At 36.0% G+C, this 12,303-nt stretch overlaps 1 protein-coding gene across 1 annotated transcript in view; it reads left to right on the top strand.

Annotated features, from left to right (window-relative positions):
- The window catches only part of LOC148951666 (uncharacterized), a 265,037-nt gene that overhangs the window by 246,633 nt on the left and 6,101 nt on the right, over positions 1-12,303 (top strand). Inside the window, exons 13-15 of the mRNA XM_089091180.1 lie at positions 330-469; positions 4,193-4,494; positions 6,171-6,468. Coding sequence (XP_088947306.1) covers positions 330-469; positions 4,193-4,494; positions 6,171-6,468 — 740 coding nt within the window. The remainder of the gene's footprint in view (positions 1-329; positions 470-4,192; positions 4,495-6,170; positions 6,469-12,303) is intronic.

Genomic DNA, 12,303 nt, shown 5'->3' on the forward strand with positions numbered 1-12,303 from the left:
TCTCTTGATCGATGAAGGAGATCCCTTTTTTCTCTCTGCACGTGTCAATATAGCCTATTTAGCCTTTTAGCCTATTTAGTCTATACTGTTCTGTGATGCATTCAAGAGCGCATCTATGATTTTTTTGAGGGGGGGATGGGTTACCAAACACTTTAAAAAATCCATTACAAATTTATTCATATTCATTTTTGCTACGTATTAACGAGTCAAACAAACTTTTCGAGGGGAGGGAACCTTCTAAACAACCCCCTTGGATACGGTCTTGGATGAATTTTCTATTTATTTTCACTATTTATTTATAAAAAAATACATTAATGATGTTTCTTTAGAGCTCAGATTGGCACAGTTGGCGCTAGACCCGCGTCATGCCCCTGCTTGGGAGTTGCCAGAAACAGAGCATGTCCCACTGGCAAAATTGCCCTTGTTTGTAACTAGCAGAACCATACAGAGATCAAATACCCCTACAGAGGTAAGGATCATTTACCTGTCATTTGGTACTGTAGTATATGTTCGTCTATTCTGAAATTGTGAAAGATATACTCAATATCTATATGTGCTCTTGAAATCAAAGACATAGTATTTCGTCAGTCGAGCATCAAAAGGTCGTATCTCCATAATTGTATATTTTCAGAAGAGCCAAAAAACCTCACAACTTTTTTATTTCCCTTCCGGTAACCGTAAAACAAAAACGCATTTATTTACATATCAATCCATTTTTGCTTTACAGTTATTGGAGGGGAAATAAAAAAAGTTGTAAGGTTTTTTTTGCTCTTCTGAAAATTTACAATTATGGCGATACGACCATTTGATACCCGACTGACGATTTGTAGTTTTGTTTGTTCGTTAATTTACGAGATACTTTTTCACGAATTAAAGTTAATTTCATTATGTCTGTAAATTTGACTTTATTTAAATTCCGTCTTACCCGGGAATTTAATATCCAAACTGAAAGATAAAACCATTCTGCTTAGTAAAGAGGCTACTCTTGTACATAGGGTGACATTCAATTCGCTTTTGTCGCGAACTCTAGACAATGAACGCAATTCACTCTATGAAATAGGTATATACACATGGAGTTGAGAATATTATTTATCTGTCTCAATAGCTGACTTCCTAATGCCTCCATTTCCTCCTGTTTGTTGTCTAAATCAAGGGGGGGGGGTTTATATTTTTTTACTATCAACTCTTGTAAAGTATATACAATTTTTTGGCGAAATTTGGCTCATTCCCCTCCCCCTCCTAAAATATTCAGGTATCTGCCTTGATTTTGCATTTTGCCGTAAAGCTCGGAATTTTTTTCGTTATTGTTTGAAATTTGCCTCACGCAAAATAGTGCCATCCGTCCCCCTTCAAAATAAGTTCATACTTACGTGGCTTTGAGAAACGGTTTTTTGGAAACGTTTTTTTTTGGTTTTGAGTCTATTTAATCGAAAAGCATGTAACTCTCTGTTATGTTTAAAATTTTTGATAACAGAGGTAAGGCCTACAAACCTTCTTTTGAATATACATGGTAATTCTGGTTTCAATCCCGGTAAGGTATTACCTTACCGGGATTGAAGACCTATTTACCTACTATACAGTTTGGAATGAAGACCTATTTACTTTTATGCAAATCTTTGATTTGAAAATAATGAACAGGTTGCCTGTTTATACAGTTATAAAATTATTTAAAAAATTATAATTATTAGTTATAATTATTTAAGTAAAAATAGTTAAATTATAGTTATTTATTTGTCAATTATAGTTATTAAGTTATTATACTTATTAAGTTATTAATGATCAATTATTACCAGATACTATAGTGAATAGTTAGTAGTTATTATTATAATTTATAACAACAGTTATCAGTAGTAGCAATTCTGATAATATCCAAATCTTGCTATAGCAATGTTATTTTTTGTTAAGGTATGCACTTTTACTTCACTTGGTGATTATTCGGTAAGTGGTAATTAAGAGTTTTAGAAGAGGCGCAAGAAAATCTTGCGAGGAGCCGAGCTAATTCAGAGGAAAGAACTTTTTAATAAATAAATTGGACATTGAAATGATAAATGGATGATGGTGCGCTGATTCTGATTCTATTGGTTTTTGATTCTATTGGAGCCTGATACGGTGCCGTACAGACACGGCCGTATCCAGGATTTTTTTTGGGGGTGTTTTACTAAAGGATTTTTTTTTCGGGGGGGGGGGGAGTTACACAAAAACGCATAAAAAAATTGGGTACTTATTAAAAATCCGATAAACACGTGAGAAGAACCTCATATAGAATGTCAAAGATACTATTGAAAAACAGGTTTCCGCTGTCTAGTGAGGTATTGCTCACTCTGTGAAAAAGGTTTAGACTTTAGTTTTTTGGGGTTAAAGGGGAAAAAAGGTACCTTGGTTAGGTTAGGTTACGTACTTAATATCTGCTATGCTTAACCCCCCCCCTTAATGTGCAAATATATAGCCCAAATTTGTTTATAAACTATTATATTTTCATCCTATTTCATTTTATTTCATTAGCATTTAACGAAACTTCACTTCTCGAGTGTTTATCGTATTCTTAATAAGTACCAAAATTTGTTTATATGCATTTAGTTAGGTTTTTACGGGTCAGACAAACATTTTTTCTTCTTCTTTTTTTTTTTTGGGGGGGGGGTCAAACTCCCTACCCCCCGGGTTGCGGCCTTGCGTACAGATATTTTATTGTCGTAAAATTTATGATATTGAATATGTGATATTGAAATTTGCGATGTTTTATTTATTCGTCATATTTTATTTATTTATTTGTTTTGCATATAATATTTGTGACATTGGAGGTCGAAACTTGAGGCTCTTTTTTAATGAAAGCCCTTAAAAAGTGCTGATTAAACTCTCTCTCTCTCTCCCCTCCCTCCCTCTCTCTCTTTCTCCCTCTCTCTTTCTTTCTCCCTCTGTCTCTTTCTCTCTCTCTCTCCCTCCCTCTCTCTTGTTCTCTTTCTCTGCCCTTTTCTTTTTTCGTGTTGAGGGGGCGCGCCTCCCCCTTAACGTAGTCTAAAATAGTGTAATTTACTTAATTAACGCTAAATTGCGTCAATTAAACTTGCTCCTAACGAAAGCTTATCGGATCAACCTATTCCCCCCCCCCCCCCAAAAAAAAATCCTGGATCCGCCCCTGATGCAAAGTTCCTAAATTTTCCCCTAAAAGCTGCCAAAGTTCTAATATCTAAATAATTTTATGTATTTCAAAATTTTGTGGTGTGATAGGGGGGTTTCAATTCTTATTTCTAACTTTATTGTAACGATTAATAGTATACAGTGTTTGCAATTTAAATTAGGTTGGATTCTTGCGTTAAGTTAAAATCAAAAGCAGAAATCTAAAAGTAATAAAGCGTAGGAAAAGCATATTCCCTTTTTTTCAAAGCTTCATGTAAAGACATTCCTTTTTCTACTTTATTAAAATTTACTGAAGCAAAGTGATGCCTGTGTTACTAACAGATTCCTAGGTATTGTATATTGTTTTTTTACTAAAAAATAATTGGCTTTTTCCATTTTATCTTGTAAATTTATTTGACTGTTGGATCTTCTTGTTCTTCATTATAATTTACGAGAAAAGAGGGATTCTTGTGGAATCCCTAATTGTAGCTTCTGCAATTTGATTCAAAAACTCTTTTAACTTTTTAGCAAAACTACTACATAATTTGGGGTTTTGTCAATTCATGGGGCTGGATGAGAAGCAGGGAATGGGAATTATCAAAAAAAAAAAAAAATTAGGGAAAACAGTTCTATGGATGGGAGTAAAGAGCGAATCGTCGAGTAGAGTGGGGTAGAGGTTGAATTTTCGCGTCTTGCATAGTTTGCTGCAAAAAACTCCAAATTTTTTGCAAAAAAAATATTGCGGAATTTGCGTTTTTCGTCAATTCAACTGGAGCCGGACGCGAAGCAGGGAATGTGGATTCTCAAAAAGAGTGGAACATCGAGTAGAAGAGGAGCTTACGCATCTATGTTAGCCTTATGTAGTCGAGTAGTATCAAATAAAGAAGGTCATCTAGGGATGTGGCTGGAAGTGATAATCAAAAGTAAAATTTAGGAAAAGGGAATTTTATGGATGGGATAAAGAGTGAGGCATTGAGTAGAGTGGGTTAGATGGTAGCACCAGCGGGGTAGCACCATGTAGTCGAGTGCTGTCTTCAGTTGTTACTAGCAGCAGTATCTTCGTAACTTATTTTTTTAGGTGCGCTGTGGTTGCTTTTACACTCTTCTAGTCCCCAAGTCAGTCCGAACAGCTGGTGCACCAATCAAAACTATGAACCAAAGCTTCGTTTGGGTTGTCACAACAGACGGGTCATCTTCAAGAATATCAACATTTTCAATTCAACCTGCAATTGGGCCACAATTAAAGCCTCTTGGATGCGTAGACTTGGTGGAGACCAAAATAATCGCGATCGAATTTACTCCCGCTTTAGTACAAACTGAATGTGAAACCGGTGATAAGCTTTATGGTGATCTGGTGTGGATTGGCACTGAAAACAGAAGGTAATTTTCTCTTATTTTAATAAAAAAAAGTAACAAAATGAGGTTTTAGCGCAGGAACTCATTTCAGCGCGGGCATAGCATGTACGGCTTTTCCTCTGCGGTCAATAAGGTTAGGAGATGTCGATGGTTAGATTGGTTTGTTACTCGGAGGTTTGCTGAGAGTCCTTTATAGGCTCACAATCAAATGCCTTCACAGGAAAGTGCAAAGCATTGAGGACATGGTGTACCTTGTGGAATCTCAATTCACGACCACTTCTCAAAGTATGAAAGCACTATCAAGCGTGTGCACTTTATTTTGATTTTTGTATTTGAATGTATGTGACAGTGTATTTGTTTCCAGATACAAGGTTTATGGTTTAAATATCAGTTAGGGTAAGAAAGGGGAAATACAAAGTTAAGGAACCATGAAGTGATGACAAAGACGCAACAGGACATCAAGTGGAAGAGTGGTGTAGAACCATTCCAGGACACTAATTTCCTTCTATAGTAATTGTAACCCTTTGCTTTTATGCCATAAGCAAGGCCGTACCCAGGGTAAGGGAGTAGGGGGTTCGACAAGTGACAAATGTCTGCTTGGCATTGGTAATTGCAAGATCCATTTGATGAACAACGCTTCGTGGAAAGTTTTGCAGGAAATATTGCCTAATTAGTTCCAATTTAGCAAATCTGAATCTGATTACCAAAGTATGCTACGTTTTTCTTCCCTAAGGCTTTCTGAAATAGATTTTTAGGTCCCTTTTCTAAGAATGAAAATAGGTCACAAGTTCCTTTTGCAGTTCCTTGAACCTGTGGTAGTCAACTAATTTGGTAAAAGTTTTCAACATTATTTTTTGGCAATAATAACCTTTTTTTTTGATTACAAGCAAAAGCGGAATTTCTAGATTAAACAATATCATTATAACGGTAAACTTTCCACGTCCTGTACATTACCACGACCTAAGACGGGTATTCATACGTCCATTTGACCCTATGCCTGTATGCCTACTTATTAACTAAGTAAGCTCGGAAGGGAAGAGAATTAGGTTTCATTATGTATAATATTATAGTTGTTTCAGCATTCTTCATTTATTTTAGTTTTTGCTACTTTAATAACTTAAGAATCATCAAAACTATTTTGCTCTGTAAATTTTGGATTTATTATAACTCACGTGGTATATTTTTGTCATCGGCATTTGACATCATTTGTATTCCTAGTTTTTTTTTTACCCTTTTTGTTACGACCCTTATTGTTCGACCCTTTTTGTATTCGACCCTTTTTGTATGCGACCCTTATTGTTGCGAGATCAAGAAAGACATCAGCACTGTGTGTCGAATATGGGGTTCATTACGACCCTAGGATAAAGAGTGAAAAAAAAGTTTCAGGTTTTGAGAAATTTGGATTCCTTATGAATATTACATTATATTTTTGATATTAATCTTCTACATCATTAATATTTGAAGCCATATGAATAAGTTTTTGACATCATTCTTTTTTATTCAGTTTATTTCACCTCAAGGAAAAGTATCTCATAACTGTTACGACCATGTTAAAGAATTCATTAGACCCTAGAAAAAAAGAATTTCAAATAGCTTTTTTGCTGTTTTTTTACTGTTCGTCTGTAAAATTTTGGTTTATGAATTTATTCCTTTATTCCAGGTGTGGAACGATATGACGAAATTAAATTTCCTAATTTTAGGTTGCTTCTTTACTCAGCAAGAGATCCGGAATCCCCTCGGCAACTAGCAGTTCAGCTACTACCCTCTGCTGCATCCCACATCAAGTACCATTGTGACCAAATAGTTATGGCTCTAGTCAACGGCAACCTTGCTATCTACCGACGAAACACTGATCTTGGTTGGGACATATCCACACCGCAGCAGATCATCCACGTGGGAGATGATCCTGTCTCTTCACTGCTATGTATTGGGACAAACATTTATGTCGGCTCTGGAAAAAATGTCTCAATGCTGGATGGATACGGATGCGAAGTTCAGGTATATACTTATTTTTTTTAACGAGATTTATTTTTAATTAACGGCTTTCCAATTCGACTTAAAGATCAACTAAGTGGTTTTTGGGTAAAACTAAGAACGAGTTTGGCAAAACTTAAGTATTTGCCAAAACTAAGTGGTTTGTAAGTGGCAAAACACTTTAGTGTTTGTTTGGAAAAACTAAGAACGAGTTTGGCAAAACTTAAGTATTTGCCAAAACTAAGTGGTTTGTAAGTGACAAAACACTTTAGTGTTTGTTTGGAAAAACTAATAACGAGTTTGGCAAAACTTAAGTATTTGCCAAAACTAAGTGGTTTGTAAGTGGCAAAACACTTTAGTGTTTGTTTTGAAAAACTAAGAACGAGTTTGGCAAAACTTAAGTATTTGCCAAAAACTAAGTGGATTGTAAGTGGCAAAACACTTTAGTGTTTGTTTGGAAAAACTAAGAACGAGTTTGGCAAAACTTAAGTATTTGCCAAAACTAAGTGGTTTGTAAGTGGCAAAACACTTTAGTGTTTGTTTGTAAAAACTAAGAACGAGTTTGGCAAAACTCATCATAAGAAAGCTAAACAAAAAAAGACCGGACACGCCAAATGGTAGCACACCTGTGACTATAATTCTTCCTACAGAAATACCGGGATTTGAAATAAAACGGGTCTATAACCATTAGCAGGAAAAAGAAAAATAATCAAATGAATACTTTTTCGGTGTCGAAAAAGGCATCTCCACCGTCAACAAAAAAAGAATCTAAGCCGCTGAAATTGCTATGGCGAAGCTTCTTTGTTTGTCGAGACTGGAGACACCTTGTTGTATGCAGTTGAAACACCCGTTTGACGGTACTTTTTTTTTCTCTACTGGGCCATGGAACTGTGATTTTTCAATACGTTCGTCTTTTTTTGCCATGGTAGGCCGGTTCGGCTTTAGTATATTTGGGAGCATATTGTGCTGTAAAAATTCAGGCTGGAAAGTTTCTAGGAGAAGTCCGGGGAAAATTGCACATTTTTATAGAAATTTTAATTCAAAAATTGATCTAATTAATCAAATTGGTTAATCAAATATCATCAAAGGCAAATGGAACAGAATGATCGACTAAAGGGATATTTTGCAGGAGGAAGCGAAGGTAGAAACTATAATGCGAAGCCGTACCCAGGATTTGTTTTTGGAGGGAGTTTTTGTAAAAAAAAGTTTTCGGGGGGGGGGAGTTTACACACAAAAAAACTCAAAAAACGCATACAAAATTTGTTTATATCCATTTTTGTCACGTTTTTACGAGTCAGACAAACATTTCGAAGAGGGGGGTTCAAACCCCCCTATCCCTCCTCTAGGTAACCCCCTATCCCTCCTCTGCTATAATGGTCGGATTGGAGACGAGTGTTTACTAGCGGTAATTCCATAGGAAGCCTAATGCTGCGACAAATTCGAAGGAATAGTAACGCAGCTATTCGTGGAATTCGTAGCCATTTATAGCACCGTAGCAATAGCAATAGAAATTAGCCCGATAGGACAAATCAAGGCAAAAGTCAAGGAATGGTAGAAACGGCATTGGAATGTTGTTGTTATTAAACTTGATACGTAATGAAACGTAACACCTGGCCAAAGTACGATACTTAACGTAACGCTTTGATAACGCCTTGATACGATTTGATACGTAACGCCTGGCCAAAGTAAGATCTCACGAATGAATGGAATCCACAAGTAAAAAAAAATACAAATTGAAAAACGAACAGATTCAAAAAAGGGGCAAGAAATTTGAATTAAACGAAATTTAAGAAGTTTAAAAATCTTCAAATTTCGAGAAAGAGGCAACGGGTCCAAAGGCTCTCGTATGTACCTGTTATTAGATTTTGAGAAACGAATGTTATTAAACTAAAGCCATAATATTATTATTATGGACAGTCTCACCTAATTCAGTCGAGGCTCAGGTCGTAAAGCCCCATTGCTTCTGTATAATTAATAATAAAGTAAGTCTCCGTAAATTAAGCCATCTGCGGTTATGTTTTTTATAATGGTATGTATCGGTACATACGTGCATAGCAGAGGTATTGCAGTGTTCATTGTTATTTTTTTGGAACAACTTATTCATCTAAAATAGAAAAGTACTAAACGATATAAATTGCTTACAGCTTTGTACTGATATGTTTATGCAAATTGGTTAGAAGATTCTGGTCGATTTTAGGAGCCCAGGGAGATAATTTAAATGTGAATTAAACTTATATTGAGATTTGCCAGCCAGAGAGAAAAAAACATGAACGATTTAAAGAGTCCAGAGGGAAATTGAAATCGAAATTCCAATAATTTATTTTACTCTAATGCTTTTGTTATGTTTGCCATGGTTAGGGATTAATAAACAATACAGTGAATTGACCATTAAGTTGGTGTGGAAGATTAACTATCTTATTGAGAGTAAAATTAAGTATTTTTTAAACAGTTTGCTAAAGATGATTTGCTAATAGATAATCACAGTTGGAAGTCAAAGGTCTAGCAAATAATGAAGTGAAATCATTAATATCAGACTAAGTAATATAGATAGTAGTTCATCTAATGTCTCGTGTAATGTTTAAGAATGCTTCCGTGACACTTTTAATTTCGCTTTTGACTTCATGTTCAGCCTTAAGGTCAGGTATGAATGCAATTTTTTTTTCAAATCAATTTGCTGAAGTATCCGAAAAACATTGAATTCGATTTCGGGATTCAGGTTCCAGAATTCAGGTTTTTTTTCAAACCCAATTTACCTCCATCCATATCTTGCAGCATAGCTCAACCCCTGACCTTCGGAAAAAACAATTGAGAACACCAGGGGCTTTTCTTGAGCCCCTAACAGCTTAACGTCCCTTAACAGCTTATTCTATGTGTAGTCCCAAAAAAAGAAATATGCAAGGCCAAGATAATATTCAAAATTAGTAAATCATTTAAACTCTTAACGTTTGTCTTGCGAATGATCACACAGCCTCACACTTGTCTTTCAGCGAATATTGAGACAGAACTGTGAAAGCTTCCCTCACTTTTGCTGGAACTCTAACTTCTTTGTCAATAACCATACTCCCCTGCAGTTCTTATGGGATTTATGGACTTCATTTGGCTCCAATTTCTTATGGTTTGTCTTCAGGAAGCTCTGAGATATACTTTGTATTTTTTATTTCCTTAATTCTAATTTTCAATTAATAACTTAAAAATATTAAAATAAACACAATTTTAAAAGACCGTAGTCAAGACTTGTTCTATCAATAAGGGGGTTAACCGGTTTTATCCATTACGGTATTAGATGCAGGTTCTTGCGTAAGAATATTAGACAACATTAGTCTAGAGGGTATTGGTTTTCAACATCTGATATCGAGGGACTGACTCAATTTACACACAAGACGTCTTGGACACTGCTAATTTGATTCACTCTTGCCCTTAAAGAGCTTTCCAGGACGTTGTGATTGATTTCAACGGTTTTTAATTGACTTGCTTCACTGAGGTTCTTTATGGCTCAACACATCCTGAACTGTTTCGGCAGTTTCTGGATTCTACTCTTGAAGAGGGTATTTCATTATTCAAACATATCCTGGAAATTGTACTTAGTTTTTTTTTAGCCTGTCCTAACCCAGTCTGCCATTCTTGTCTTGATTTCTAATTGAGGTTATTCGTATTCCTTAGCAGTCCATACGGCCTCTCCTGTGAAAGAATGGTGGGGAGTGAATAAATATATTCACAAAATTCACAAAAAGTGTGGACAGGGTCTGGTTTTGTCTTCCTTCTCTGTCCACCACCACTTGGCTATCTTATTAGCTAGATTGTTTAAGTGGGTGAACTTCTTCTCATAAGGGGAAAATAGGGAATACAGCCCAGAAATCGCCAATCTCCGGCATAAGTAAATGAACTATTATCAGCTTCTCTGCATCTTGTGCAATAATTATGGAATAGCTTCATCACAATAGAATAGGAATATGTTTACTAAGATGTGACTAATTTAAAAGTTATGCAGAGAAGCTTGTTAATTTTACGAATCTTCAAACAATTCAGGAATAATTTCTCACAATTTCCATTTATACCGAATCTAAAGGTAAAGGTACGTGCCATAAGACCTTAAAAAGTTGTGCACAACACGTTGCGCGGTAAAACACTCTGTAAGTTGACTTGTGGTACTTTGGTGTAGCTTTTCCTGTTAATTTGCCTCCTCTAAAACTGAGCTTCTCGTCAACGATTTGTCTCTGCAACCTCTCGTAACTACCAATGATGGCCCATCAACTATTTCTGCATCTTCTTCCTTGAAACATTTAGGCCTCCCGTTTGGATCTAATGTTAAGACTTGTAAAACACTTGTTATCTCAGCCTTGAAAGAAAAGCTTAGAACATCGCACGGGCAGCTTGCTTGAATTAAAGACCAGTTTCATAAAATAACCCTGGGCAGACTTTACAGTGCTTATTTTCCCCACATGCCTTCTTCTTGTTCCTTTTGTGGAGTTGTTTCTCATTATCTGAGCAGAAGAAAATTAAATCTCCACTCTTGCGTTTTTGCCAATACCTTGTGCAGTTGCCGCTTTTGACTTGCAAGCGGTTTATTTTGAGTAGATGTAGCGTTTTGATATTTTTTCAAAAATGGACCAGCTTGTGGACAGGTTCTGTAACCGTCGAGCAAATATTGTCGACTTTCCGCTTAACTGTATAGCTTGATTGTGTTGTCTACGTAGTTTAGATTCTATTTTTCTTGTGAGTTTTTTATTGATAGTGCTTTCATTTGTTTTTCTGTGTCTTTATACTCCTAAGTGCATTTCATGCTTGTACAGAGGGGTGAAATGAATTATTATTTTTATTTAAGGACTTTAACCGTTAATTGTCAAAATGATGTTTGATATAGAGCTGAGAGAGAGTCAAAGTCAAAAGCTCAAATAACTTATATTTCAGTCGCCTTCGTTATGTCCGTGCAACTAGTTTTAGTGGTCCTTACTCTTTAAGGATACGTAAAAATGGAAACATGTTGGGCAACTCATCGCATTGCCAAGCTGTATGAGGTCAACACGGCTGCACATGTTACCCCTCGACCTAACTATTTTCAAAGCTTCACTTGTGCTCCGTCCTATGAAGTTCCCACTTTCTAAAATTCTTTGCGCACAACCCCCTTTAACACCACACGCGGACGCCTTGCTTTTATTTTGGCCCTAGAGGAATAGCCATAAAGGACAAATTGTTACAATCTATATTTCCCTCGTCCTAATACGTCACGTAATCGTCATGACGTTTTTCCGCTATAGCCCTAGAAATTCGGATCCAGCTACGGATTTCTTTTTAAAAATAAGGTCCACCTCTTGTCTACCATTGCTGTGTATTATTGTCACGTTATTGATACTGTTTATTATTGTGTATCGCTTACTATTTGAAATTGATCTGAGAAAATTTATTTTAATTAAAGACCATTATTCACAAAAAAATCATATCAAACAGACCTTTCACGGGGAAATCTATTCAGATTTGTTTGTGGCAGTACTCCCCCACTCATACATCCCCACGCATCAATAAATTCCATTTATCTATCCTTGGATATGGTACGTAAGAAGGATTTTTTACGGAAGGGGAAGGGTAATAATAAAAAAATTGTGACCTGAATCACCAAGGAGTGCCCAAAAATTCAGGAAAAATATTATTATTTTGGGGTAGGGGCACCTGGGGACCTGGGATAATTGAATTTAAAGGATTCAGTTTTTTTCACTTCGCTTATGGACCTTATTTTCGAAAATTACCTTCCTCTGGACTAGACTCAAAATAACATCGAAGCCTCCAAAATTTTGCTTCATTAGAGGTCTACTTGAGGACATTTTCTGCCAGCAAAGACGAAAGTACCCTGTTTTAAAATTGGCG

The sequence above is a fragment of the Artemia sp. Qi Xiang Cuo genome, chromosome 6 (genome assembly GCF_049724085.1).
Source record: "Artemia sp. Qi Xiang Cuo chromosome 6, ASM4972408v1, whole genome shotgun sequence".
NCBI classification, from domain to species: domain Eukaryota; kingdom Metazoa; phylum Arthropoda; class Branchiopoda; order Anostraca; family Artemiidae; genus Artemia; species Artemia sp. Qi Xiang Cuo.